We start from the raw sequence: 25,937 nt of genomic DNA, 5'->3' as shown, positions 1-25,937 counted from the left end.
GGTTAAAGAGTCTTACTACAACAAAACAAATGCATAATTTCCACAGTTGTTGTTTCACACAAGCATTGCTTCTAATACATATATAAAACTCAGTCATTTAATAATTTCCTTATGTATATTCCTGTGTTTTTTATATTTAATTGACCAATATTTGGAAGAATTTACTCACTAAACGATTTCCTTTGGCAATTTGTGTGATATACTATATAGGTATATTAAGTTGTTACTGTAAAAACATGCAGCAGGGTAATTAGGTAATCTCAAAATATTGTATAGATATATATTAATAGGAATATCATTTACCATTACAAAACTATAAACCGTTAATATAAAATTAGTTTTCGAGGGACATTATCTACAAAAAACTTCATTAAAAAACCGCATGACCTCCAATGACCAATTTAAAGTCTGAACCCGGTGTACCTGTGTAAGTGTTTAAGAGCAGAATACTTTTTAATAAGTTATTTTAACTCAATGTCAATTGCACAACAGCCCCGCCCCCGGCCGGAGGTCTGCTTTGCGCCTGCCCAGTGTGTTGGTCTCTGCTTTCTCCTTCACTGTGCCCCGCTGCAACCTACCGCACCGTTAAACTCTGCGCGTCCCGCCCCATAGAGAAAGGTAAGAAAAAATGGACTCTAGCAAATTGTTTTTTTCGAAGAGAGTCACATCGATGTTTCTATATGATAATCCACCGTTGACAGTTATTGTTTGACTGTCAGTGAGAGTTGAGTCACATACTGGGGTGTGCTGCAGCAGCAGCAGCAGCGGGTATGCCAGGTTGTTAAAGCCAGTTAAGGCCTGTAAGTGCTATATGTAAACTGCAAAAGAGATCCCTACAGAGGAAGGAGTCTTACTAAATGTCGTCCTAATTACTTTGTTTCAGACCACACAAGGGAGGAAGGGAGGGGTGTGGGGATTACTTTTGTTCTGTCAATACTATAAAGTAGCATATTTACTATGGCGAAGCAATATCTAGGATATATATCACCTGAAAACAAGCCTATGTGATGTAAAGCGTTAGTCTTTGGTGGTTGCCCCTAAGCAGACAACAACCGTCTTATGGACGCACAAACAATGGAACCCAGTAGTGGACGCATCTGGAAAATAACAATACCCGTTCTCTTATGGCATAGGCGAAGGGACGTTTCTTATCTGTCTGTCTGTCAAGAAGCACAAGGTCCATGAACAGCTACATAGCAAGGACTTTCATCATTTGGCATTAGTCACCTTTACTCCTATGTAATTGAACACAAAGACGCACAGTGGCAGTGACCAACAATGAGGATTCATAAGGCAAATTAAACATTATGGACAGCTTGGAGAAAAAAAGTTGAACAGTTTAAATATATATATATATTTGGGGAAAGTATTATCTTTTTTATTACACTGCCCTCCATATTTCTGAAATCAGGCCTGTGCCATACTGCCTCTGCTGAAGCACTTCTACAGGATGCTGCAGCACACTGCTGGACAGGTGTTTACACATCAAACTTAACTATTGTCATGAAAAGGAATGAAAACCTTTGGATGCAGAACACATCATATGAAATTTAAGCTATACATTGTCTTAGTGTAACTTGAATGCAACTGAACCTGAATCTCCCAACCTCGCATTCCTCCCTTACATGCCACACACACTTCACCTTATCTTAGGGTTCACCCATTTTTGGGTAACTGCCTGTTTACTCGAGTTTGTTGTCTATTTTATTCATCATCTGCTCTTTAGCTAGGGGGCGATCTTCATGGTGTTTACGACTGCTAAACTCTTGCCATTATCTAAACAATTTTACAGATAATATATATATAGCTACAAAGATTATCTCGAAATGTATACAAACATCAAACACATTGGCTTCACCTTTACAATTATTTTATGATCACTTAAGCCTGGCACATGAATCGAAATATCAGTTTGCAGTTTGACATGGACAGAGTAATTCATTAACATTATTTTTTAATGCATTACTCAAAAAATAGCTTTCTAATAATAACACTCATTTGCTGTGTATATATCATACTCAGCAGTAAAACACTAAGACTATCTATTTATTAAGACAGGTGAGTAGGGGGAAAAATAATTGTATGATCATAAATAAATATTTTGCAAGTGCTCGAGCTTATTTGAAAATGATTCAATATATTACTGGTCTATGTAGGCTCCTGGATTAGGTTTCTTTGTGATTTTACACATTTTACATTTCTTGTACACACGTCATAGGTCAATACTAAAGTACTACAGGAACAGTATTATCCAACATGGAAAAATTGCTGATTGGCAAAATATAACATTTGTACTGTTTTAAATACATTTTGTCTATGTTTGATTAATGAACATTATACAACCATCATCTTGTTGTTTGTGTGGTTGCTGTTTTCCCTTTACATACATCTGTTGTTTATGGGTGTCATTTTGACCTTTGAGCTCAGTCAAGGCTGTCATCTGTTTGCAGCTCATGTAAGTGTTATGTCGAGTAACAGGAATGATTATATATAAATACAGTGTCTATGCAGGTACAATACAGAAAAACAAATCTGTTTTCAATGGAGATTTAAAACATTGAACCTGGAGAAGGACACTTGCTGAAAGCCTAGTCACATGTGTTGTAGTGTTAGGTTCACCTGGGCTATATTTAGAGCTGCATGTTGAGACTGAAAGAAGAAGGCCAGGAGGGAAAGGGTCCAAAATGGACTGTGTGTTGGACGGGGAGAGGGGGGAAAGTGTCGATAAGCAGTGTATGTTGGGAGACAAAGACGGTTCAGGACAGGCACATGGTCAGCAAAACTCAGGTCAGCTGGCACACATTTGCTTACCGTTTGAGAAATGCAGAGCAACACTGAGACGACTTCATGACACATACTTTGATTTATGCTCAGGAGTCTGTGTGTGAGAAGTATGGAGATCTTAAAGGCCCTAAAATAAATCCTAATCAGTTTGTTATGAGTGGTCAGAAGAATTAACGCTCATCCACATTGAAGATCCGTTATCGCCTTTATTTAAAGGAAAAACTGAGCAAAATGCAGAAGATTCAAAATAATACGGCGTATCTTGGGTACTCTTCGACATTTCCCCTGCAGTCTATCATGCGGTCTATCATGCGGTTAATGCCTTCCACTCATTCCCGCACCTGCCACCTGTCCCCTGTTAAATGGCCAAAGCCACGCCTATGTGACGTCATAACATTGGAATGCGGCATCAATAAAAACAATAATAGATATGAATAATAGAACATCATATGCAAACCTTCATAATATTTCATTATAAATATAAATCAGGTAGAAAGGCAAAATGGTTTCAACACAGTTTTTTGTTATGAGTAAGGGGTTGAAACCAAAAGACCAACAAGATCAATAATGAGATTTGGTATTTTCATTTAAGAGATTTCTCTATGTGTGGTCTTAGTTTGTTATTTAGGTTTGTTTGTGTATTGGGCTTGGACTTGGAAAAGCTACATTTGTAAAACATGGTATAGAAAAAAACAGAGCTAAAAGAAGAGGATTTGACTATTACAAATATGTGTTTAATGGAAAAGAGATTCCAAATTAATGTTGCAATGCTCAATAACAAGCAAAAAAGTTTTCTGTGTCAACTTAAAATGTGATTATATGTTGTGTTTGTCCCCTGTGGCCAAACATTCAGTTATATAAATAAAATAACCAAGGGTGAGGTGAACTTAACTCTGACTAATTGTTTAGCAGTCATTAATATTTGATATTCTTCTAAATCTGAAAAAGACACAGTTGGAGAGATTACTGTACATACAGTATAGAGCTCAGCTGATCTTTTGGTGACATGTGAGAGGTGAGCGTCACTGTCATGAAGTAGCGTAACTGCCACTTTAACGCATTGTTGATGTAATGCCTGTCGACAGGCACCTGAATGGTGTTATGTGTTTACTGTGGCCTTGTAAGCAGCATATTTCACCTGATCATCATTTGTACCCTTCATGTACAATCAGTATTCTTTGTCAGAGAAAAATACCAGGCTCTACACAGGCTTTATCATGTTCAAAGACTGTGCACAAAGTACATGTATTCATCATCTCCTGGCCTGTGCACATACTGTTGAATATAATCCAATAGTAGGCCAATTTTTCTATTGTCACTCCTTGCACTTCCTTCCTTTAAAGACACATGGCAGAGAAAGGAGTAGGAAGTGAGGTGCAGCACATCAAGACAGAAAAACTCAAGCAGACAGACAACAAAGACCACTGTGTGACATGTGAACACCACGCACCCAAGGGACATGGTGAGTGGGGGTGTGTAGAGAAGGACAGATGACGCATGGTCAGGGTCCCTGGATTGTCTGTAGTGACATTAACCTCGACTTGTTATCTATTACCTTTTTCAATTTTGGTTGCAGTGACAGCATGCAACGCAAACAAACATGCACCTGCTCATTGAGTCATTAGCTTATAAGGATTTCCAAAGTCTCAATTTCTCTGCACAGAAGATGTGATAGATGAGATTTATATTGGAAGGAGCAGCAGGACAAAGGCAACGAAAGGAAGGCAAGTCACTGATAAAATATTAAACCAGCGTTCGAAATGCAGAGCAAATGTTCCTGCAAAGTCACCTTGTCAAAAATGTCTTCTTTTTCAAATACGTGCACATGTCGAACGCGCATGCGCTCACGCTCAGGCACATGCGCTCACACAAAGGTCTCTGTTGATTGCCTAAAGCCGGTGCAGTGCAGGGGTGTGCAGGACTTGTAGTTGCTGACTAACCAAACCTGCTACTGCTTAGGCTAGCTTGACTGAATTGGCTTGCATAGTATCTCGGGTCACATCATACATATTATATCTCTTTTTCTTCACACGCATATCACAGCATAGATGTTCTAAATGGAGAAACACAGTAATAAGTCTTGCAGAAAATTGTCCCTTTTTGATGGCTATTTGATCTCCTATACATGTCTTCTTCCGAGAAAATCAGATGCATTAATTTGCCAAGAGGTGCTGCTTGCTAATGGACTGTTGCCAGGCAATCAATGGGGTTCACATGGAAGAAATAGGGAGGGGGAGGAGAGAAGCTGTATATCACTCAAACAGGCCAGTCCAGATGGCGAGGTTCTCCCAAATAATAATATATGTATACTGATGTTTGTTGCAAGTAAATATTTGGTAGAAAACCATTTTTTTGGAGGCTTTGGGCGCAGGCGAATATAGTGAACCTAAGCCGTCAATATTGCTTGGTTAGTTAAATAGCTCGTCTAACACAAAGGTGCAAAACTGTATACTATGATCAGCTTGTAGATATTTAAAAGGGCATTCCAACAATTTTATGTTAAGTTAAGTTGGAGAGTACAGTTTTAAAAACTCTAAGGATGTGGGTATTTACTAATAGAATGAAAACACACTATTGAGTTGCATTAAGCATCATCCATTTAGACCATTGATCACTACAACTTGAAAGCGCATTACTCAATTGCTGGAGTATCCTTTTAATTATGCATTTAAAGGGCTTGATGCTTTAAAGTGTGTATAGTTATGTGTTTTTTTTAAATGTCTGTTTCCCCAGGAACAATGGCTGTCCCACCTTCATACGCCGACTTGGGGAAATCTGCCAAGGACATCCTCAACAAGGGCTTTGGTAACTACAATTTCTCTTAATGTATTTATATACTCTTCATATGATGTTGCTTTTTATTTTGAACAGTTTTGGATGAAGCTGTGCTGTAACAGGGTTGATGTTAGAGAACATTTGTTCTGCTCTTTGAATGCACTCTGTTTATTTTAACTGCAGCTTCTTTTACTGCCTTGCTGTGCAGTAAAAGGATGTGTGTTATTTTCCCTGGCTGTTTTTCTTTTTTACATTTTCCGTAATTTCCTTTCTTTCCCAGGATATGGAATTCTTAAGCTGGATGTTAAGACCAAGTCCCAGAGTGGTGTTGTAAGTACTATTGTTTTCTGTGTAAGCCTGATGTGTTCGAGTTCATGTTCATGCCTCCCCCTCACTGCCATGCAGCACCAAAGGGCTGACTCACTGCCATACAGCACTTCATGTCAGTGTGTTTGCTGCCTGACATGTACTCAGTGTCATTTACACAATCAGCAGATTAACTAGTCAGATGAATTCTGACTCCCTGGCATCTTACTGACACTATACTCTTTTGCCCCAAGCTACATATCATGTTGTATCATGAGGGGAAAAACAATTCTCCATTTGAGAAAAGTGTGTTGCTCCAGACATGTTGTGTGTCTGTTTTGGTATAAACCTGTTACCATGGTAAAACCATAATGCACACTTGCACACAGATTTTCCCACATGCCACAAACCTTATTTAAAAACATTACAAATGCATTCCTTCCATCTTATCTCACATGTTTCTGCTTTCTGTTTCTCTGCTCTTAATTTTCCCAATGAGCATGTACATTCTGTGTGGATTTCCCTAACTCTCTCTTTTCTCTTTTTTCTGCTTCTTCTTTGGGCGTTCCTGTCAGATGGTAAGAGAGTGTATGTGTTCATTAGTAATATTTAACCACAGGTGCACTTCGGGGTAAGCCAGTTATTCCTGTGATGTGTTTGTGTGCAGACGATACATGCAGGCTTTGTGCCAAATGTTTCTTTGCAGCGGTAGCTCGTCTCAGCCACACCCTTACTCCAACTTCTGCACCGTAACATTAACACTCACAACCAACCTCTCCCTCATAGTCCTGACTATATTTTATTTCTCCATCATAAAGGTGTAGTCCCTCGAATAAATAACTGGACATACAAACCTGAGAGGGATTGTGTGGCAGAGGAAGAGCAGAGACCAATGCTTGCTTACCTCGCCTTTGTCTTTTTTCTTCTTTTTCTCTGTGTATGTTTTCTCTCCCTTTCTGCCACTTGTGTCTGTAGTTGAGCTCTTATGTGCCTTTGTGCCTCCCTACCCATCTCATTTGACATCCATCCATCCCCCCCTTCATCACTTCATCCCTCTTTGTCCTGCAGGAGTTTTCCACCTCTGGCTCCAACAACACCGACACAGGGAAGTCAGGAGGCCACCTGGAGACCAAGTACAAAGTGAGCGATCTGGGCCTCAACTTCAACCAGAAATGGAACACAGACAACACTCTGACCACAGAAATCACCATGGAGGACCAGGTGCTTGCATATTAGTAATTTCAATACCCAAACAATGTTCAAAACATCAATATATTCACATTCTGATAGAGTATAAGCTCATGACCTGTTTCTGTTTGTCTGTGTGTAGCTGGCTAAGGGCTTGAAACTCGGTTTGGACGCGTCATTTGTGCCCAACACCGGGTAAGAGCAAGTAGTTTCAATATCTAAAAAAAAAGTCACAACAAAGTAAAAACAGTTCATGAATTAATACAGGTGTGTACTATCAACATGTTACCACGGTCTTAATAACTTTCACACTTTTCAATTTGTTATTCCTTGTAGCAAGAAGAGTGCCAAACTGAAGACCGGCTACAAGCATGACTTCGTTAATGTTGGTTGCGACCTGGACTTCGACATGGCCGGTCCCACCGTCCACGCTGCTGCTGTGCTGGGCTTTGAGGGCTGGCTGGCAGGCTACCAGTTAGCCTTTGACACAGCCAAATCTAACCTGACCCAGAACAACTTTGCTCTCGGATACAAGGCCGGGGACTTCCAGCTTCACACCAGTGTGTGAGTCCCAACATCACAGTAAAGTGATATACTGGATTATGGCATGAATGAGAGGAAGCATTTCCTTAGGTTGAACATGAAGTTGAGACTAATTTCCATTCCTGCTTATCTCTACCTATTTGGTTTTATTTCAGTAATGATGGCACAGAATTCAGTGGCTCCATTTACCAAAAGGTGAACAGCAACTTGGAGACAGCTGTACAACTGGCCTGGACAGCTGGCAGCAACAACACACGCTTTGGAATTGGAGCCAAATACCAGCTGGATAAGGATAGCTCCCTGTCTGTAAGAACTGACACTTTTATAATGATAACACTGCATCAATAGAGTTAGCAGTGACAATGACTGCAGTGCATAAGAAATTAGATACTAAAATTTGGGAGAAATTAGGAACATAAACAATATTAAGAGTCTGCAGCCACAATAGCAACTCTGGAAGACTTAGTTGTTCTTTGAGCTAAATGCACACAATGTTAAAATGCTGATGTTTAGCAAGTATATTTGACTATATTTAATGTCTTAGTTAAGCATACAAGCACGATAACATTTGGCACTAAACTTAAAGAACAGCTGAGCCTGAAATGTCTTTAGCTATGCAGGTATTTAGTGATGAACTGAAATATTTGATATAGTGAAATTTGGTGATGAAAAGAAATCTGTTCACCACTTATTATAATTCATTTTCAGGAGTGTGTGCAGCAGTGATCATGATTATCCATCCAACCATCCATTCTGTCTACACCCTTATTGCTGTGTTCACGATTATCTCACCCGTCCATCATGTTTTGTTTCTCCTCACAGGCCAAAGTTAACAATGCCTGCCTTGTTGGAGTTGGATACACACAAACCCTCAGGCCAGGTTAGCTGATTTTCTTTCTGTTACAACAATCAAAAACCAGTCATGGCTTCTTGATACCTATTCTGACTTTCTTACTGCAGGAGTGAAGCTAACCCTCTCAGGTCTGATTGATGGGAAGAACATGAACGGAGGTGGCCACAAAGTCGGCTTGGGCTTCGAGCTGGAGGCATAAAGAGAAAGCCGAAAGACGGACAAAAAGAGAGGAAAACAAAACAAGAAAGTAATAAAGAGCCCAAATGTGAAACCAGCAAAAGGTCCAACCAGCACCTTGTAAAAACATCTTCCCTCTGAGACCTATACACACAGAAACACTCATTTGTTGGCCTTATCCCAGAGTAGCCTCTAAGACCTCCGGTACTGTAGTTTATAAAGAATCAAGCATTATTTTTGTGTTGATTACTTTGAAATATTACACCACCAGCTCCCGCAACCAACCTTTGAGCATAAATTATCAAAATACATCCAAAGGGCAAACAGAAATGTATGCAAATGCCCCATTCTCTACATAATGTGCTGATTGTTACCGACAAAGTGCACTTTTAATAGAGCATTTGTGTCTTAAACATATCCGTTTCTTTCTGAAATAAGATTCAAAACACTTATTTTGACTGTGTGGTCAGCCTTTTTTAGCCTGATATACTCTGGGTTTTAGATCAATAATACACTTAGTAGATGATGCTTGTTTTGGTATATTTTGGTTATTTGCATGCTTCAAGGCTAGAGATATTTTTTTTGGTCTTTTCATTGTCACGTTGACATATTCAGTGACTGTAAACGGATGCAATAAAAGCTGGAGAGAAAAGGCAGGAAATACAACATAATAGCGGATCTTCCTCAGAGTGAGTGGACTGACTTAGTTCCACATATTGACCTCAGTAACGCAGTTTTGAACTGTGAACCTTCAGCTGCCTAAATATCTATTTTCAGGTTCTGTTTGGTTAAAAGGCCAACAGAAATTTGAGACTCTTGTCTTGTCTCGTTTTGTGTCCTGTCCCTACGAAACCCTTACCACAACATTTCACTTTATCTGTGCTGTGCTTTGTATAGGAGAGTTAGTCAACAGTTAGGACCTCAAACTGATTTTATTGAATTCATGGAATAAACAATGTTAAACACTATGATTTTGAGGGCTTTTCATTTATTTGTTTAAAGGAAACATCACTTACAGTACAGTAAAATACTGTATTCACATTTCAAAATGCACTTTGGTTTGAAAATATCGAATTCAATGTCAGATTTTGTTATTCTAAATTGTCACAATCTTAACAGCAGTGTGCGTTCACAAATTGGCAAGATATCACGGACAATTATGACAGAATGTGTAACATCTTTCATCCCTTTTTAGAATCTATACATAATAATGAACACCTCCAATAGTCAAAATTATATGAGGACCCTGTTTTAAATGTAATGGAGGTCATCTTAATAAAAATGTACTTAGTTTTAAAGCCATTTTCACAGTTTTAAGACATTTCATAAATTGGATTCTACTTTTGCATTTGCGTTGTTATCCCTCTATTGCACCAAGCAAAGAGAACCAGTCCCAACATGAATTTAACATAACAAACCTCAAAACACTTATTGCAAACTAGATGCAGTATTGAAAGTGTACTGGTACTCCTGTTATTTTGTCCATACCCTCCTTATAATAATCAATAGATTACATTGTAAAAAAACAAACACATTCATAGGCTTAAAATAGTCATTTTAAAGTTATAATGTCGCATGTCATTCAACTTTTCCTTACTAAAATAAACTTCGCAATAACAATATTGGTCCAGTGAGAAATACATAAAAACGCAAAATATTGACATTTGATACTCAACACACAGATTAAGCGATATCTTAACAAAATAAAATGTGTTACTTGAATGAATGAATGAACATAATTCTTAAAAATATAATTGGTGGTTTCCTAATAAAATTCCACCAAACATGATGAAACAAGTGGAACTAAATATGCCTCAAAAGCATGAGAGAAAATATGTTCCATCAGCTATTACTCTATTCACATTTTTCACACATCAGCTAGTGCTACATTCTGATGTAGTTTGACATCTCCTCCACACAGGGGCAGTAGAGTAATTCATGTAAGCAAAACAATCAAAACCCAAATTAGGAGAGGTCACTGGAGAAATTCTGGCCTCCGCTCATCCACGTCCACTCCCTCAACATCTAGGACAAAAACAAAGGGTGGCGTCTCTTTAATAGTCTTCACATTCAATGCAGAGAATAAATTATCATAAACCGCAGCAGGCTCAGTGTGTGAGAGCTGAAGAAGGGAGGGTGAAAATGTACGTACCTCCATACTGCTCTCTGACTCCTGGATGGTGTCATTCATCAAACTCTGGAGTCGACTTTCAAATGTCCTGCTCTCCTCCACTAGAGACTCGTCGCTGCAGACACACCCAACAGTATCATCAAAATGAAAGACAAAACTCGTCATTTTGATGATGGGTTATCTGTGTACAGTATATACAGGAAATGCATCGGTGGCTTTCTGAAAGTCTGTGGTGATGAAGAGAAGCATTGTGGAGTGTGTGTAAGCAACACTTAAGCGTGTAGAAGATCATCAGTTAACAGGTGAAACTTTCAGGTTATGATTAGTGTTGTAGGCATATGTGAAAAAAATTAAGACGTAGTAAGAAATTTATTCAAACTAGTCTGTGTGAACACATTTACCAATACTTCACCAATACTTGTGGATTGTCAAGTTTACATGTTGAAGTCCATAACAACATTAACAAAAGATGAGTCTTTTAAACCCTGAATGGAAACCCCTTTATACCCAGGTGTGGGGTGTGTGTGTGTGTGTGTGTGTGTGTGTGTGTGTGTGTGTGTGTGTGTGTGTGTGTGTGTGTGTGTGTGTGTGTGTGTGTGTGTGTGTGTGTGTGTGTGTGTGTGTGTGTGTGTGTGTACTCACAGCTGCTGTAAACTGTGTCTGGGGGTGAGCAGAGGTGGAACTGACGAGGGGGTTCGTAGTCCATCAGGACTCCCACTCACTGGGCTGCGAACTTTGCTCTGGATGGAAAAGATGGTGCAATTTATTCTGTGTTATTTCATCACAGCACCTCATGCAACTGCATACAGTGGAAGATATGCAACATAAAGCATATAGTTACATTTGTCTCTGGCATTTGTACGTTTAAATATCATTATAGAATATATTTAGGTACAAAACACACCTTACGAACATACATTTTGCTTGGGATAGATGTACACAAGTCTTTAAATATAATCTGAAGTTTCCTAATACAAGTCCACCAAATATGATGAAACAAATGTAACTAAAAACACTTTGCTTGAGAATTAAGTAAAACTTTTCTATACCTGCTGCTATCCTATGGTTATACATTGTGATACTCGTATTATGAAATACAAATATAGGAAATTAACAGGCATCCCCATAAGGAGAATAGGTGTGTGTGTGTGTGTGTGTGTGTGTGTGTGTGTGTGTGTGTGTGTGTGTGTGTGTGTGTGTGTGTGTGTGTGTCCGTCCTTACACAGGCGACTTTGAGCAGGTTCCACAGCTCCCTCTGACGTTTCTCCTGCAGACTCATCAGCACTTGCTCGCTCTCAGCCATCCTCTGGACCACTCCCTCCACCTTTGGCAGCAGCTCCATCACCCGCTGACGGCACACTGCTGTCTTACTGCATAATTAAACTTTTTTTTTTTACTTTACACTTACCATTCACATTACATCAAAAAAGTATTTTCGGCAATATTTTGTTTCATTTCATTCAGACAAACATATTCCCAACCCAAGTTTCTGACATGATGTAATAGTTAATCCTTCGAAAGATGGGCTAAGTCTTTGTTCAATGTGATCTGAGATTCTTTTGTGTAACTTTAATACAAATATGGTGTTTTGTGTCTTATTACCTGAGGTGTGTGTAGAAATCTCGGAGCTTCCTCTCATAGAATTGCACAGCCTGCACCACCAGGCGCACCACCTCCTGACCATCGCCTGCGCACCTCTGTTCTGAGAAGAGGAAAGAAAAAAAAGCCATGTTTATTTTCACATGGAAACACTGTAACGATTGTTATGCAAGAGGTTTAGAGAGGCATGCTATCCAAACCTCTGGGTTTCTCTCTGAGTTTGCGAAACAGTTCCATGGCCTTTCCTTCCCTGAGGAACAAAGAGAGGAAAAGAGCAGTGTTAAAGATCACAAAGCAGTTAAATTCTTCTGTTTTTAAAACTGAGCTTGGTTCACACTTACAGTGTGTCCAGGGCCTCTCCGCTCCTACATGGCTGTCTCTGCACATCCACTATGTCTGGCTGCAGCTGCATCATCTCCTCCTCCAGTTCACTGACCTTGGCCTAGACACACAAATGGGTTTTATTATTTTTTATGCACATGTGACTACTCCACACACACACACACACACACACACACACACACACACACACACACACACACACACACACACACCACACACACACACACCACACACACACACACACACACACACACACACACACACACACACACACACACACACACACACACACACACACACACACAACTCTACCTGACCACAGCTGACAGCAGTCTGCTCCATCTCCCTCCACACGCCCAGGAGCTTTTCTGATGCTACAAATGTAAAAGCACTATCATTAGTCAGGGGCAAACTCAATTCGTCTAGCAATTCATGTGCACTTTCTACTAAATTAGGCAATGCATAATTAACATTAAAGGGCGGATTAAATGTAGTTTTGGCAGCTGTAGTGTAAAAAAACATGTTTCTTATTTTATAACAAAGTACCGATCCCGGTTGCTGTCTGCTCCTGGTATTTATCCATGTCTATGTGAAGGCTGGTGGTGAAGAAGTCCAGCTTTGCCATGAGTCTCTGGTGCATGGACACCATCTCGTTCTTCTGTTTGGACAGTGAAGAGTTGTGTCTCAGCAGGCTCATGCTGAAAGAAAGAGGCAAAGAAATGTGTTTTGTTTTAATTAACCGTGTGAATGCATGTGTATGTTGTGTGTGGGAGTTTGTGTTGTGTTTTCCCTACATGGCAGCTTTCTGGCCCTGCTGCAGTCTTTGCCAGTCTTCCTTCAGGGAGCGGATGGTGTGCCACGCCTGGCCGCAGGTTCTCCTCAGAGAGCTGTAAGCTAGAACGTGTTTAGGGTCGTTTTCTGTGACAAAGACAAAGAACCAGAGAGAAAGAAACACACAGAGTCACACAAGAGCAAAGGAATCTTACTTAGGTAGTAAGGTGCCATATAGGCCATCTGTTACATACTTAGAAAGTTGCTTGGTTACCCAAATAATTGAAAAGTTTAAGCAAATGTGTTCAGGGTGTTTAAGCCAATAAAACTGATTTAAGTAAAATCAACAAAGGTTCAAACAGTAGCATTAAAATCATAAACATTTGGTAGATCGCTACAGCTTAGCTCATTGTTGTGTACTTACGGACAAAGCGAATGTTTTCTGGAAGGGTGCGAGGAGCAAACTGAGGTTCATAACTGCAAGAGGAACGATCAAACAGGAAGACCATAGGCAAGTCTGTCCGTCGCCCATCTATCTCCTACAGACAAAGATAACACTATTTTTATATCTCAATCCATTATAACATTTCCTGTTGACTATTTTGGGAAGGTATTGCATGTGCTGTGTTAATGCTGATATTACTGAGTAATCTATGGCGCACTGCGTGGCCAGTCCATGAGGCTCCAAGGCTAGTCCCGCTTCAAGTAGCAGCTCCTGATTGGCTGCAGGGATGTTGGTGTCTTTCTCTATCCTGAGTTGCAGGTCGGCCACAGTCTCTTCTTCCGAGACAGAGTATGACAAGATTTTAGCAGAAATCATGTTCAGGACATTGACCAGCTGTGAGGGAAGAGAGAAAGACATTGCAGAAAGAATGAAAAAAATGTGTTGGTCTAAATAAACAAATGTGCACATCCGTGCTAATTCTATACAAATTTAAACACTGGTTTGGTTCTTATAAAGTTAGAAATGTTGCCTTCAATAACTCATATAATATCCTCAACATCAGATCACTGAGGCCTAAGTGAAGTAACATGAACATAAGACAACATGACAATAATAAATGAATGAAATATTCAATTGACCTTGAGCTGCAGAATGACCTGCAGCTGGGAGAAGCAGTCCATGGGAGTAGCGTTGGGCTCTTTGCCACGCTCCTGAGGAGACCACTTTAACATCAGCTGTAGCCACCTCTCCATTCTCTCTAATAACAGACTGCCAAACACCAGCCAACATATTAGACTGAGATAATTGTAATATCAGATTAGTATTTGTATGTGTGTGTCTGATAAAATCACCTGTTGAGGTTGTTGGGCTGAGGAAGATGCTGAGAGAAGCGCACTTCCCCCAAGAGGTCCTCATAGACGACAATATCAGTGTTCTGCTTAAGCCTCAGTTTGTTGTGCCTGAAAAGCATACAGATAGATTACATGAGAGAAAGGTCTTTTGAATCTTTGGAATTGCATTTTGTGCATAACTATGGTACAAATGTTTTTTCCCACATTTTATTTCCTGAATTCAAAATTCCAACCTTGAAACACATCAACTTACATGCTAGAAACCAAACCCTACTGAGGGAGTATTTTTCCACCATGTAACCAGACTCCCCTGGAGTTTCATGTCCATTATTCATTATATTAGTGAGGCACAGGGGGCATTGACGTTGGCACAACGCACATATCCTGCAATTCTTTGCTTTAGCATTGTTTATTTATACAGTATATTCCCTTTGTGCTCACAATCCAGTCACGCAGCAATAAATCTTCATTTTTTGCTTAACATTGATAAACGTCATTGTTAAGGTTGTTTTGCAAAAGATAAACTCTCTTCAGAAAGGTGTAAAGAAACTGGAGCTCAAATGTGAGAAATGTGGGTATCTAGACATGCGTCGAAATAGCTTGAAAAACATGACTTCACATGAAAACAAATCAAATCAACAACTGAGTTCAGGTAAAAGTTGTATTAAAAGGGGGGTACTACCAAGGAACAGGTTGCCAGGTTGGTAAGAAAGGCCTAAATCCTGTGATGCACTCGAACACCAGAGTCCCGAAGCTCCAGTAGTCCACAGTGACCGTGTACTTCTGTCTCTCAATGAGTTCTGGAGCCTCAAGGAGGGAAAAGAAAACATGATCAGAGGTTACTGTCCAGAGTATGGTGAGAAGATCATGTGGAAAATTTGTTTTCATTACCTACCAAGTACTGAAGTGTTCCCACAAATGAGGTGCACAGGCTGCTCTGGTCCAGCTCTTTAGCATAGCCCAGGTCAATAATCTTATGGATCAACTAAGAATAGTGGGGAGCAAAATAAGAAAGTGTTATCGGAATTATTTTCATCCTACATTGACAAATAAATAACTTAAAGCAATATGTGATGTGTTTCATAAAGGTCAGAAAGTAATTTTTTTATTGGGTATGTCTGTTACATAGTGAGCTTTATTTATGCTGGCAAAAAGATTTTGTTGATATCTAACAGATAAAAAGTCTATATCTTAGATTCACTTTTTCACTGGTATGCCAGACAAAGTGTCCAATCGTAAACTTGGGGCAGATGTAGTCTGTTTCTATAAACATAGCAATGTGCATAAGTGTGAATATATAACCTTTTTTATATGTCTGGTCTCATGTATATGCAATTGCTAATTTTTCGGTGTCCTAGTGCAGGCTGGCGGATGCAACAAGTATAAAAAAAAGAGACTCATAGAGCAAGGTAAGAGATGAAGTGCAAATCAAAGAGTGAGTTTTCCTAATTAAATATCAGTGCAGCAAAGCTGTGCTCAACTGCAGAGGGTAAACATGTGGACGTGAGAGTCAGGTTTCCTGCACTTAATGGACAAAACCCACATTGAGACAAAAAGCTTTTAAATAAAGTCCTCTGATGTGGTTTGGGTGTATTTGTCATAAAATGACAGTTCACAGGGTCTTAACTCACTCTCTTCTCTCCCTGCTGCAGCACAATGTTTTCTGGTTTCAAATCTCTGTGGATGATCCTCTTCTTATGGAGGTAGGTAAGAGCTGACGCTGAGGGGGAAAGAATAAAAAGGGGAAAGAGTTGTTAGAAAAAAAGAATGCATTATTATGACACAATCAATGAAGTTTCGAGAAAATACACAAGTTAACATTAATAGGTTGTGTCTCAATTTACAGCGGAAACTACATTGTCACTTTACAGAATGCGTCAAAGGGTGAGGAGTGTGTGTGCTGGCAAAGCATGTTCAACAAAGCGGAACTCGTAACCTTTGGAGCACCTGACTGTGTGAGGGTCAGTGTGTGTGTGTTTTTGTCTGTCATGTGTGCGTGTTTGTGTTAGGGTGTGGATGTGCATGTCTATGTCTTTACCCTCAGTCTTTACAGTTTAAAGCTGATCACTCATTAACAGGAAATAGTGGGTAACAGGAAAAGGAGTTTGTATGTGTGTGTGTGTGTGTGTGTGTGTGTGTGTGTGTGTGTGTGTGTGTGTGTGTGTGTGTGTTGGTTGGTTGCTCTACTCTCCACTTTTGCTATGTGTGATCCATTCCATATGTGTCCTATCTCGCTGTGTATACAGTGTGTAATATACAATGTTGGTATACAAGGGCCTTGTTGATTTGAGCATTTGTACATCATGTTTGGGTCAGAGCGTGAGCTGCCGATCGTTGACGTAGACCTCCGTCTGAGTGTGACTTGTCGTCATGGTGACTAAGAGGTTGGTGGTTAAGGGTCAATGATGACATCATGATTCTCCGTACTACAGGAAACTAATCACGCTGCTAGCTCACCCAAAATCTCAATTAATCCATCACTTTTATGTCCACATGCTTGAAAATGTTGTTATGGTCACATTACAGCCGGGGACCGGGCAGGATACTCACAAATGTCACATAACAGAATCAAAACGGAGCCCTCCCTCATTCCACAGCAGTTGTCCAATAGGTTCAGATACTGCAGAAAGCACACAAAGACACATGATACAAAGAATAGCATTAATATGTCTTCTTTTTACAACGTTCTGCTTTTATTTATAAAACAGCCATTTCCTGTCCATAAACAACATTGTTTTTGGAAGGGATCAGACATACATTAGAGGTTATGATCGGCTCACATTCAAGCAGAAAACGATCGCTAGTATCGACTTTCTCGAATACATGAATCTACCATTCTTTAACGAGGCTGTTGATCAGATTTTTTGAAACAATTTAAAACAAAAAGTACTTTTACAAATTGGCACATCAGCACTTCTGTAATAAATTATTTGATTTGTTTTACTTGAAACAATAAAATTAAAATTACTTGAAACTTGTGGCAGGCAGGATAAAAGAGTCAACTTTTTAGATTGTGGCCGTATGAGATGCTTTGAAATTTTTATGACACGTGTGGTTTGTGACGGTTGACAATTTCCACCTCTGCTGGCTGCCTGGTGCCAACATTGTCTAGCTCCTCAGGCTTCACACTTAATTTGTTTCAGATTAAAAAATATCTATGGGTTAGCATCTTAAACTCAGTAAAAAGAGTAATAGTGACATTTTGATGCGCTTGTATTCTTTATTCCACAAAAACATTCTGATCTTATCAACACAAAATATTCCTGCACCTTGAAAGGTCTAAGGGATCATTACCCGGTGTCCTGAACTACATTTGTGCATACACAATAACAAACACATCCCAGATATATATACCTTTCTTAGATCTCCTCCCTGACAGTACTCCATAGCCAGCAGCGGCAGGTCATTGGTGGCCACCAATTTCTGCATTCCCTCAGGAACCTCTCTGGCTGCGACAACGTTAACATGATCCAACCTATGAAAGCAAGGAGGAGCAGACATCAGTTGAGAGAGCAGAATGTATTGTGTTGTATTTGTAATTCAGAAATAATCTTCCTCAATAATCACCTTAATACGGCTGCCATATTAGACATTCAATATTAAAAAAACATGTCAGTCTTAGTGCAGTTTTTTAAAGATTTGTAAGATAGGCTTCCTTTGTAAGGCTTAAATGTTTTTATTTGAGTAGGTTTAAAAGAATTTCATGGTAAAAAGATTGAAAAAGCCTGAAAAAGTAAGCAGGATTTAGGCTAGGTTTTCTCCTTCACTATCGTATTGATCTTCTCCTCAGATTTATCTTGGAACCTCTTGGGAGGCCTTTTACCATATCTAGACTAACCTTTAAGAAGCAACACAAAACATCATTTTCTCAGCTCATACCTGCATGACATCAATCAGAAATAATATTTTTCTTGCATGGTATGTCATGTGCTGTTTCTAATCACTAAAATGTCAAACTTTCTCAATAACGCGCAAACCTTTTCATCAGTTTAGTCTTCCCAATACTCCCACCGCTCTTTGACCTGCTCTGTTACTTTTTTCTTCATCACTTTTCCGCTGTTTCATAACTCTGATTGAAATGTGTTCCTGAATGTGTTCACAGGGTCTGGAACTTTTTGAAAAAACAAAAGAGAAATAAAAATAACAAACTCAAACTGATATCAGATGCACCTGAAGAGTGACTGTAATCATAACATTGTTGACCATGTGAGCAGAGTGTTGAAAAAGATCTACAATAGCATGATGATGGCGATGTATGATAGTTACAAGAATAATAAGCTGTGGTTAAATTGTTACCTATAGGATGTTATCTTTTCCCTGCAAACCTTTAGGACATTGGACAATATTTCTCTCACTCTCATTTCTCTCTTTGTTGTGCCTCTCTTCAGCTTACATAAAACACATTTTTGGGGGCGTGTATACAAAAAGAGTTATAGAGTTGGATAAAACAGTGAACCTGAACAAGATTGTGTGATGAACTATTTTTTTCTTGTTCTTCAGCAGATGGTCATTCAATACAAGTGCTATAAACACATCATAACTAAAAAACATTGTGAAACTGATGTGTTGTTGTACACAAGCATATATCTTTGTTAAGTAGCTGTAATAATATAATGGTAGGGTGCCATCTATGTGTCCCCTGCCCTGTGGTTTTTCCACAAGTTGAGCGTGGGTGGACGAAGGGTTGTGGTCCTGACCATGTCTGTCTGAAAACAACACACTTGTTAAACTGGGACTAAGAAAGAAATGGTTTTATAATCCTGTTTGCACCAGCAAATGACAAAACACACACACAAACACACTACACAAAAAGAATCAAAACCTGCATGAGCTGAGATCCAGCTACAGTGACCCGACACCCAAACTAAGACCGGTAATAGACAAAGCAGACGTGTAGGGAAATCAAATCCACCAACGCAAAGCAAAAAGAGGAGGCGGCACATTATCCTGTCAGAAATAACCACCAACCAACCGAAATAACACAAACGCCCATGCTGTTCTAATTTTTTAATGTCTTGAGTGATTTTGACTATTTCAGGATACAAATAAAGCTTTTTTAGCATTTTGAGAACATTTGTGAAACAGATGGGTACATAAAGTCAAATGTCCAACTCATAAGCCCCAAGTGTGTCATGGAATGTACTGTGGTGAGTTACAACACGTCAAACCAAAACTTGTCTCTTACGCCAAACAGAGCCTTTAGGCAAAGCATGAAATAGTTTGGACGGCTAGGTTAAATATTTCTAACAGTAAGATGCATCTGCCTGAATCATTTGTAAACAAAGAGACAAACTTAGGCAAGGTGCGGTGGTCAAACAAAAAACAAACAAAAAGTTCCAGCATGTTGCATTTTAATTGCTATTACTAAATCATGAATAAACATGTGACTGTATTATCTTAGCTTGACTATAACTCAATAGTTTCTTTACTGCCAAATAATGAGGACATGGCCTTTGACAAAATACATTTCATAGCTTTAATATTGTAGTAAAGTTTGTGCTTATATGGTTCGTACATAGTCCCACATACATTGCTGTTTAAAGCACAGAAACACTGGTTGGAAAGTGGCCAGGTGTCTTAGTGATTATGACAAAAAACACATAACCGGGACTTTTGTTGCATCCCACTCTGTCTCTCTCTCTATATACATATACGGTATATACATTTCCTTTCTTCATCTGCACTGTAACATAAAGGCAATCAGCAGAAAATAACACATATTTATAATGAAGCTGCTGAGTGTCCTGTACATGAATGGTGTTTGAGGGTGAGAGAGAAAGATCGATTGGATCCAAAAGGAAACTTTTTTTGTTATTGCTCTGAGGCCCTTTAGTAGGTTGAAGTATGCAAGTTTGAAACTGACCTCTTCATGATCTGGATCTCCAGACTCCATCTCTCTTTGTTTCTGTCACTCAGCTCCTGACGACACTGCTTTATAGCAATCTGTTCCTCTGTGTCCTGAAATCATGCACACACACACAAAAAGAGAGAATGAAGAACAAACCATGACACAAGTACAAATAAAAAAGATATATGACTATAACTTTTACTGCAAATCCTGAAACACAATCTGAAATGAACAACTTGCCAAAAATAATGAGCAACACAAGTATCACAACGAGGAAAGCACACCCACTCTGCTTCCCATAACTTAATCTATCCACTAATAATAGCTTATAGTATTGTCATTAAGGAAGGAAACCAGGAAAATCCTTATTAAGGAAGTGAGGTCATCAGCATTAGCAGTAACCTCTTAAGTCATTTTCATTTCCTCTTAAACACACGTCTGCCATCATTGATGCTTCACTGTGATTTTACCATTTGACAGTACATGATTCACTATTGAAGATAACTGTAAATTGCAGTACAATTTCAGTTTTGCTCACTTCTATATATAATATACATAATAATGTATGTGATACGATACATCGCCTGTCTGAAAAATCAACAAACGCTGCCTGTTTACTGTAAAGTGATGACGAGTGTTTTTTAAAGGTCTTTTATATTTGAAACCAAATATTCTATAATCTTATAATATTCAATCACTTCTATAACTACATTCACATGATGATGCTGTCTGGCTCAAAGAAAGGGTTTAATTTGGTCTTGAAAGGGAATGTGACTAATACAACTCAACTACAGAGGAAGAGGAAGAGGAAGAGGAAGATCCTTATTCCCATACTGTGCAAATGTAACTCTACAATGCCCTCATCCTGTGACTCGGATAGACATCATTACAATAGATTTCTGTAGGACTTAAAAGGCAGCTTCCTGGACTGATGTCATACTTATTACAACGCATTTGAAACCATTTGGTTTACAGTTGTTTTTTTTAGATAGGAAAGATGTGAATGAAAAAGTTATCAAAAACAAGGGATTCGAGTTCAGACAAGCATTTTTGGAGCAATTCTATTGTCTTAAGGCAGAGACTTTCGTACAGTGAGTTGAGAGGGGGGTGCAGATGGAGAAATGTCTCAAAAATCTCAACACACAGACATAACACGTATATTTATAGATTCAGATCTTATTCTTACCGAAGATATAATTATAACCTATTCGTCCTTTGCAAACAAACTTCCCTAAACTCACTTTTAAATTATAAAAAGAAGACAATCCTTCCAACTTACTGAACCTTCTTCATCGGAGAATCATCAGGTTTTTTATATTTGCTTTAGTATCAAAGTACTCCTGTGATAACTGAATGTATGGATACATTGCCATCAGGAACTGCTTAGAGCTAATACACATTCTTAATGCTGCCAATATAAGGAAACAGTTTAATATATAAAGGCTCATGGTAAAATTATCCTTCATCTCAACATAATTTAAAGCCCTCACATTACAGGAGCTGTGGGGGAGCCTGGGTTCAGGAGGTAGGGCAGGTCACCTTTTAATCACAGGGGTTGTGTCAGTTTTAGAATATGGAATTAAACTCATTAATTTAAGTCGAAGGATTGTGTATTTCTTTCTTTTTTACAGCTGTCATTTTGCTGATGGCAAGATGGGCGGCTGGGAAACGTCACCCTGTCAACGTTTGTTTTCTTCCTTTCTAGTATTTAAAAAGCTCAGTCACTGTAATAATCCATAATTTAAACACCCTTTTTTCAGGATTATGATCACGTTCTATCACAGCGACAAATAAAATGTTCCTGCAAGGGCGACAACGATGCATGTTAGAAAGCTGGAGACCCCACTTTCCTTTACAATGCAAACTGTATGTTTAAAGTGTGTGGACCATGTACCTTGTTTTGCCATCTTGTTACATTCCCAAAGCCTCCGGTGCCCAGCCGCTCCTTCCTCTCCCAGGAACCACAGCTCTGCTGCTGCTGCAGGGGGACTCGATTCATGGTTTCGGCCGATAATCCTTACCCCCCTGCCAAAAAATCAAAGAATTAACAGTTATATACATTGTGGCCCTTTGAAGCTCACACCAGAAAATGTAATTGTATGATTCATAGAAAATGGAGAATTTTTTTTATTAGATCATAACCACACACATTTTTTAAAATGTAGCCGGCGGATAGCAATATAAAAAGTGCCTTGTTGTTAACGTCATAAGAACAAGTGAATTGCTTGTACAGTGGATATTATAGGACTTATGTCCAGAGGGTCAACCCTATGCCCAGACTGATCGGTCTTGGTTGTACTTGTACCGTGCTTGGCACAGCATGTTGATAACAGCACCATGCTAAAACATACAAATTGGTATCACACAAATGGTTATAAATGTTAGCTTAATGATGATTTATTTTTATTTTTGTGGAATGTGAGTAGAACTTACTCATGTAAGCTGCTGTCATTTTTAGGTACTTATCATTTTATACAACTTCATGCTTTTTTCCATCAAGACATCTAACGCCACTACTCCACTACAGATACCTTTTAACTTTATAATTTAATACAAAATATAATTAATTAATAAATAGGGGGGTATTATTAAAGATTAGCCAGCCAACATATTTTTTATAATGTAATTTGAATAGGTTTCACTTTTACCAGCTACAATATTGAAGGGGTAACTTAATCCAATAAAATAATTGGTATTATTCTGCATAATGAGTGCTTCTACTTTTGGTTTCTTAAGTATATTTTGATGATAATACACTTAATATAGAAATAATGTATACACTGCTAACTGGCCTTGCCCTGTTGTATTATCAAATAAGAGGTAAGTAGCCTTCTTCTTCCATCTCGGTTAACAGTCAGTCGCTGCAGTAGGCTACTTATTACACATGCTGTATTAACAGGCCTGTTTAATACCGCAGTGACAGAACGTGCATATTCTCTTTTCATAACACAAAAGCATCGTTATCGTTCTGTGCGTGTTGTCTGAAGTTATTACGAATCCTGGGGAGACATGTTTTCGGGATTTATTTAGCAAACGCTTCAAAATATCATCTTATTTAAACTAAATCCTACCTTAGACTTCGGAGGCAGTTTTCACACCTGGTTTTCTTTGAACACTGTGTATATATATATATATATATATATATATATAGAAGTCAAACTTTGGACATTTTGGCAGTCGTCTTCGCCGACAAAACAAACCTTTCAAACTTTCGACTTCCTGATTCTCACATTTCCTGTAAACCTGTAAGGAACCGCCCACAAAGTGGCTCAGTCTGCAACAGCTGGCAGCTTCATGTCTGTGCTTCACCACATAGTTTTACATGGCTACAAATGATTAATCTGTTTTAAGATGATTTTATTTGAAAACTTCCACCTGGACATGTCAAATATAGATATTGAGCTCAGTGAGAATAATTTATATCATGTAATTTCAGTCAGTATTTCAATTTGTTTGACTTGTAAAGTCTGCTCACATACAATTAAATAAAAATAAAATGCTCTAATCTGTTAGTCAATAAAAAAGTGTGGAAGCTAACAAAAGCATAATAAATGATTTTACTGATGTTGTTATTGAGTGTGGCGGCCACTGCTTTGGGAATGGACATAATACAAATATAGGCTCTGTTGAACAACTTCTCGCTAAAGGCTGGATCATCTTTTCAAACCATGCAGGACAGCAGAGTCACCACCTATCTGTTCATGACCGGACTACTAATATGTCACATCTTACCCTGAAAATGTATCTTCTTCTTAAGCGGAAAAAGCTATTTGTCTCAAATGGTTTGGAAACACTCTTATGCTGTTATCATTTAATTAGTCATTTGAATATAAACTCAGATGAATTTCCAAGAAGATCGAGAATGTAAGGTCATCCAACATCTGATTGAGAGAATACTTGTTAAAAATTAAACTAAAACAAATAACTTAACTTTAATAAGAGTTGTAATTAACCTGACATACATTTTGTTCATCAAACTGCTTGATGTGTCTTTACTTAAATCCAATATTATTATTTTATGTATTTACCATTCTTTCACTTTTGCAGTATCATTGCAAAATCATCAAACGGTTGTCCAGTACAAGGAGGATGCACTTCAGAATTTCCAAAGCAAACCAGTGATGTTTGTTTAATTTCATCACCTGTTATTCATTGCTCAAAGATTTCAGGTGAAAACTGACGCCTCACTGATGCAACCAACAAACTTCATCGGCATCTGTTTTCCTACACATATTTGATGCTCCTCTGACGTGATCTGTGGGTGTGTAAGGAATACTTTATCAGATTGTAAATGTTTGTAGGAGAACGTTCCTGTTTATACTAACAAACTATGTTCACTTCCTGATATTTTCCCAGTAAGGATTTTACTCAAGGAGAGGGCTCTATGGAAGTCAAAAAGACCTCATACTGAGAGACCTTTTTTTTATATGTTCAGTCACGTAATCCTATCCTGGGGAAATGCCTTAAATGTTGTCCTTAATAAGGTAGTAAGAGTTTATTCTCCAATATGTTGATCTGTTTAATTATAACCTTTTTATTCTGCCCCCACCATTTCAGTTGAACATGTTGTTGCTATAGCAACCTTTACAGTTTCAGGACAGTTTAGCTGACATTGTTGTGGCCCCCATTTAGTCAGATCTGTGATTCAATATCAATTAATGTAATATACTCTCCAAATGTCCCTTAATTTGCTCTGAAATTGCACTTATCTTGTCTCTGTTTGTCTTTTTTCAGTCTATCATTATTTTTATATTGTTTTATACTCCTTTTTCTCTTACCTGTGTCTTTTTTCAAAACTTTATTTGGCCTTATGTAAAGCACTTCTAGTAGCTTCTGTGTGTATTGTGTTTTATAAATAAACTTTCCTTGCAATATCTGTTGATGCCTTTTTGTAAATGTTGATGTGTGACTTCACTAGCTGTCTGAGGCCTATGTGTTGTGAAAAAATTCACTGGCAAAGGAAAAGTTTGACATCTTGCTAAATAAGCTTAGATGCTTCTCTGTAAAGAACTGTATGAAGATATCGATACCACTGATATATTTGTCTGTAAAAGATTAGCTCATTTGTATTTGACAAACTTAACCAAAATAGATTATTTAACATTCATTATACGTGGCACTCGATACTTTGTTTTTGGGTTAGGAGAATCTGAGTCCATGGAATCGTGAAAACATTCACCCACACAGGAAGAGAGTAAACACAAATGTTTGAAAAAGTGGTTTGTCTAGTCCAAAATTCCGTGTATTGCCATCATTGCATAATGTAAGTGATGGGCAGTCAAATCAAGGATAACTGCAGTGCTTTTTTAATTCATCACAAGGGT

The 25,937-nt window shown here is 38.5% G+C and overlaps 2 protein-coding genes across 4 annotated transcripts; one reads left to right on the top strand and one right to left on the bottom strand.

Annotated features, from left to right (window-relative positions):
- Window positions 1-496: 496 nt before the first annotated feature.
- Window positions 497-9,594, top strand: vdac3 (voltage-dependent anion channel 3). Of its 2 annotated transcripts, XM_063896685.1 has the most exons (10): window positions 508-618; window positions 4,128-4,246; window positions 5,518-5,589; window positions 5,840-5,889; window positions 6,934-7,086; window positions 7,196-7,248; window positions 7,390-7,617; window positions 7,752-7,902; window positions 8,419-8,476; window positions 8,557-9,594. In XM_063896685.1, exons 2-10 carry the CDS (start codon window positions 4,132-4,134, stop codon window positions 8,646-8,648), a joined length of 972 nt encoding a protein of 323 aa, XP_063752755.1. In that variant the 5' UTR covers window positions 508-618; window positions 4,128-4,131; the 3' UTR covers window positions 8,649-9,594. The 2 variants fall into 2 exon arrangements, with proteins under 2 accessions (XP_063752756.1, XP_063752755.1); XM_063896686.1 differs by lacking the exon at window positions 4,128-4,246 and having other exon boundaries at window positions 497-618.
- On the bottom strand, window positions 9,595-23,859 carry ikbkb (inhibitor of nuclear factor kappa B kinase subunit beta). 2 transcript variants are annotated; one of them, XM_063896683.1, is made up of 22 exons: window positions 23,685-23,859; window positions 22,508-22,638; window positions 20,629-20,723; window positions 18,120-18,240; window positions 17,316-17,385; window positions 16,397-16,485; window positions 15,661-15,750; window positions 15,448-15,572; window positions 14,766-14,873; window positions 14,553-14,682; window positions 14,113-14,307; window positions 13,894-14,008; window positions 13,493-13,616; window positions 13,245-13,396; window positions 13,011-13,072; window positions 12,698-12,798; window positions 12,557-12,606; window positions 12,360-12,459; window positions 11,980-12,127; window positions 11,400-11,497; window positions 10,779-10,872; window positions 9,595-10,651 (listed from the first exon to the last, which is right to left on the bottom strand). In XM_063896683.1, the coding sequence occupies exons 2-22, from the start codon at window positions 22,610-22,612 to the stop codon at window positions 10,592-10,594; spliced, it is 2,232 nt and encodes a 743-aa protein (XP_063752753.1). In that variant the 5' UTR covers window positions 22,613-22,638; window positions 23,685-23,859; the 3' UTR covers window positions 9,595-10,591. The 2 variants fall into 2 exon arrangements, with proteins under 2 accessions (XP_063752753.1, XP_063752754.1); XM_063896684.1 differs by lacking the exons at window positions 9,595-10,651; window positions 10,779-10,872; window positions 11,400-11,497 and having other exon boundaries at window positions 11,998-12,140.
- Between the last annotated feature and the right edge of the window lie 2,078 nt (window positions 23,860-25,937).

The sequence above is a fragment of the Eleginops maclovinus genome, chromosome 12, assembly GCF_036324505.1.
Source record: "Eleginops maclovinus isolate JMC-PN-2008 ecotype Puerto Natales chromosome 12, JC_Emac_rtc_rv5, whole genome shotgun sequence".
Lineage (NCBI taxonomy): Eukaryota > Metazoa > Chordata > Actinopteri > Perciformes > Eleginopidae > Eleginops > Eleginops maclovinus.
Note: the sequence above shows the minus strand (reverse complement) of the source record. Positions and strands in the feature narration are given on the sequence as shown.